This window comes from Miscanthus floridulus, chromosome 6 (assembly GCF_019320115.1).
Source record: "Miscanthus floridulus cultivar M001 chromosome 6, ASM1932011v1, whole genome shotgun sequence".
NCBI lineage: Eukaryota > Viridiplantae > Streptophyta > Magnoliopsida > Poales > Poaceae > Miscanthus > Miscanthus floridulus.
The window spans coordinates 129,621,832-129,625,545 of record NC_089585.1 but is presented as its reverse complement, the minus strand read 5'-3'; the positions used below and the strand labels follow the sequence as shown (position 1 = coordinate 129,625,545).

The 3,714-nt window shown below is 53.6% G+C and overlaps 1 protein-coding gene across 1 annotated transcript; it reads right to left on the bottom strand.

Annotated features, from left to right (window-relative positions):
* Nucleotides 1–524: 524 nt before the first annotated feature.
* LOC136459598 (NAC domain-containing protein 35-like) lies at nucleotides 525–3,230 on the bottom strand. The gene is made up of 3 exons (XM_066459440.1): nucleotides 2,730–3,230; nucleotides 2,295–2,566; nucleotides 525–1,588 (listed from the first exon to the last, which is right to left on the bottom strand). Exons 1-3 carry the CDS (start codon nucleotides 2,944–2,946, stop codon nucleotides 809–811), a joined length of 1,269 nt encoding a protein of 422 aa, XP_066315537.1. The 5' UTR covers nucleotides 2,947–3,230; the 3' UTR covers nucleotides 525–808.
* Between the last annotated feature and the right edge of the window lie 484 nt (nucleotides 3,231–3,714).

The window sequence follows — 3,714 nt, the reverse complement described above, 5'->3', positions numbered from 1 at the left end:
TGATTCCATTATTTTATGCAGTTACAACTCAAATTTAATTTATATCAATTAAAATTCTATAATTGCACTTAATAAAATAAAATTATTAAATGGATCCAAAAAATTACTAAAAATTCACATGAAACAATCTATGCTCTCTATTGTATGTATAAAAAGTTTTGAAGTCAAACCGCAATTCGACCGTCACTTTGACTCCAAATCTTACCGATTCATTCTCAACACTACGATTCTTCTTCTGAGATGCTTCGGTTTGTAAACATCGTACGTGACAAATTATGCGAAACCTTCTCAATTTTTTACCACAGCCTCCACGTATGATATCATCTCATCATGACAAATCTCATGATTTTTAGACTTTGTTTGCTTTTTTTATAATTTAAAAACCATTCGGCCACACGTTTGTGGTCGTGTTTCCTGAATAAGATGTTCGAAATTTCTTTTTATTTCATGGGTAAGGCCTCACCCTGGACTCAATAACATGAATATTATTTTTCTACTAATTTTATTCTATTATTTGAATCACTTGCAGTTCAATTTTGACTTATACCAAAAAATTACTTGAAATACAATAAATTAATTAAATATAGCAAATAGATACACAAATATACCAAATTGAAAAAGTTTCAAGATCAGAGAAAAAAATAAAATTATTTGCCGAGTGCCAAATAATTACACTTGGCAAACATATTTCTTTGCCGAGTTCCAGACAACTGTACCATTTAGGATCGTAATGCATGCGCGCCGCCATCGATCCACCACCCGTGCGAAGCTGCGGCGTGCATGCATGCGGCCGGCGGCTCATTAGCCGTCACTTGAATCCGCCGGCGCTGCCGTAATCTCTAGCCGCCGCGTCAGGGATCGGATTCCATTCCCAGATCATCTTGTCAGATATGGCGGCCAGGGACATGGGTAGCGTCCCGAGCGCCATTGGCTGCTGCGACGACGGTGTCGGCAGGGGGAGGAAGCTGTGGCCGTGGCCGCCGCCACCGCCGCCGGCCTGGTGATTGAAGTACGCCGGCGGCCCGTGCACGTGCCCGACCAGCGTACTGAGCTCGTCGATGGCCGCGGCGGACCCGGACCCGCCCATGGAGGCGGCGTTCACCAGGCTGAACAGCGAGTACGTGGACGCGGCGAACGCGTAGTTGGCGTTCCTGGACGACGACTGCTCGTACGACGACGACGACACTGCTGCGGTTCCCATTCCAGCCTGCTGATGCTGATTGCCGGTCGCCGCGGCGGCAGAGCTCGCCGTGGACAGCTGGTGGGAAACGTTGCAGTACGGCTTCGTGGGGAGCTGCTGCTGCCGTGGCGCCGCCGCCGCCTTGCTATCGCTGTGTGCCGCCGCGGCGTGATTGTTCCTGCAGATGGCCGTCGCGGGCGGCGACGTGCACTCGCCGTGGAGAAGGTGCATCATCTTGGACGGGGTCATGGGCGGCGTGGGCGTCGACGACGACGACGCCTGCTTGTTATCTTGCTGCTGTGCCGCCGTGCCGCCGCGGGAGGGCGTCGAGCGCGCCGAGGCGGGATAATGCCCGTGGCCGTCGTCGATCCCGGTGCGCTTGTACACGCGGCAGAGGGATATTTCAGTCTGCAATAATGCAAATTCATAGAAACACATGCATGAAGATCGAGATGCCATCATGCTAATGTTGAGCCACTGAGCTGGAAACAATAGCGAGAGAACAAGTGCGGGCATGGATGGGTATAACAAAAGTTAGAGGAACTGCAGTAGCTAGCTAGGAACCATCTAGATAGCTAGCCAGGCCAGGCTCGAATCTGAAAGCCAGAAAGGAGATGCTACGAGATGATGGCTTGCCCCCAAAATTTAGTCCAGATCTCAGTGATTACATCTAGGATTGTGGAATCTAGAATTCTAGGGTCACAAACTCTCTTGCATGATAGCATATAGAGGAGAGTATAATCGATCAAATAGGGTGCGTTTCTATGTATGTGTTGTGAGGTCAAATATATGAACATCGTCATTACTCATGGGCTCATGGAAGGAACAGGAAAGATATATATATATATATATATAGGCGAGAGAAGATGAACAAACCCTAGTTCTTTTTAACTAGTAGTTTCTCAGAGAACCAAGGCGCTTTTGCCATTCAAGGGAAAACCAAGCTAAAAGTAAAATTGGATAGACCAAATAAACTGAAACCCCGCAAAAACTAACCCACCCCTAAGGCCCAAGTATTGTAATTTGTAAACCCAAACCCTAGTTCCTGACGACTCGTTGATTTGGTCGCAAATTAGCCGGTTTCACGGGGCCAATCGATTTGGTCGCAAATTACCTTGTGGTAGCGGTCGGTGTGGTCGGGCGGGAGGCGGTACTCGTTCATGATCCAGCTGCTACGGACGCCCTTGGGCGCCTTGCCGGAATAGAAGACGAGCGTCTTCTTGAGCCCGATGGGGCGGCTGCTGTTGTCGGCCTTGATGGTGCGGTCGGCGCCCGTGGCCTTCCAGTAGCCCGACGCCGTCACCCGGTTGGGCCTGTCACCGTTGCGGTACTTGCGGTCCCTCGGCACGTAGAAGAACCATTCCTTCTCCCCAATCGCGGCCATTGCTGCAAATCGATATCAGCCTTGATTAATTTGCCTCCCTTGATTTGATTTCTAGCAGAAGATTAGTTAATTCTGGTCGGGGAGCGAGAGATTGGAAAGGGAGAGAAGATCGAGCGTGCGGGCGAGTAATTGGTGAGCATCAGACAGGGACGGGACGAGACGGACCAGGGAGCTCCCATGGGTCGTAGCGGTAGAGGTCGAGGAAGGTGATGAGCTCGACGTTGAAGCGCTTGCCCTCCACCTTCCGGCGGAGGTAGAACTCGATGAGCTCCTCCTCCGTGGGGTGGAACCGGAACCCCGGCATCACCAGGTCGTCCTCGTGCGCGTCGCTGCCTCCACCTCCACCTGCCGCTGCCGCATGCCTGCTGCTGCCGCCGCTCATGGCCGATGACCGCGTCAGTGTACGTCGTCGTCTACCGCTGCTGCCCCGGCCTCGGCTGCTGCCTCCGCATATCTTTGTAGTACCCCTGACTGAGCCTGCCTGCTGGGCTCCTGCTCGGTCGCTAGGGCTAGGTAGTAGCTGCTAGATATGTGCGTAGGTAGGTAGCACCGTAGCACGAGCACGGGCGAGCTCAGTGGCTGCTTCCTACCTCTGGGAAAAGAAAAGGAGGCGTCGCTCGCTGCTTCGCGGTCGCGGGTGCAAGTGGTGGAGACGAGAGGAAAGGATAAGAGGGTTAGTGTCTGGGGCAATATATATCGACCAAAAACCAGCCGTGCCGGCCGCTCGCTGATCGATCGGCCCGGCCCGGCCGACGAGTGATTGCAGCTAGTCTCGATCGGCTCCGGCCGGTCGGTCTCTCTAACCACTCGTCTACACCCACTCTAGCATCAGCTAGGCGCGCGCGGGGAGCGATTGAGCACACAGACACAGCAGGCGCACGCAAGGCGATGAGCGAGGCCTGACGCCATCAGTCGCCACGCCACGCCACACGCGCGCGCGCGACGGGAGGAGGTGGAGAAATTATGAGTCGCGGGGCGGAGGGGACCCGCCGGAGCGGTGGAGGCGGGAGGGACAGCGACGGCGGAGCGAGTTTAATAGGGGGGAAAGGGACGGCTCAGGAAGCGGACAGCTGTGGGCGCGCGGTTGCCGCCGGCAGGCATCAATCCACCCATTCCATCCATCGCCCTGGCCCCGGCCGCGCGCGTCTTC

What these genes read in the sequence shown, in the direction of transcription:
- LOC136459598 (XM_066459440.1), bottom strand. Translation starts at nt 2,946, where the DNA reads ATGAGCGGCGGCAGCAGCAGGCATGCGGCAGCGGCAGGTGGAGGTGGA. An exon ending in CGACCCATGGGAGCTCCCTG is followed by an intron (nt 2,567 to 2,729) that starts GTCCGTCTCGTC and finishes ATCGATTTGCAG; the next exon opens with CAATGGCCGCGATTGGGGAG. An exon ending in ACACCGACCGCTACCACAAG is followed by an intron (nt 1,589 to 2,294) that starts GTAATTTGCGAC and finishes GCATTATTGCAG; the next exon opens with ACTGAAATATCCCTCTGCCG.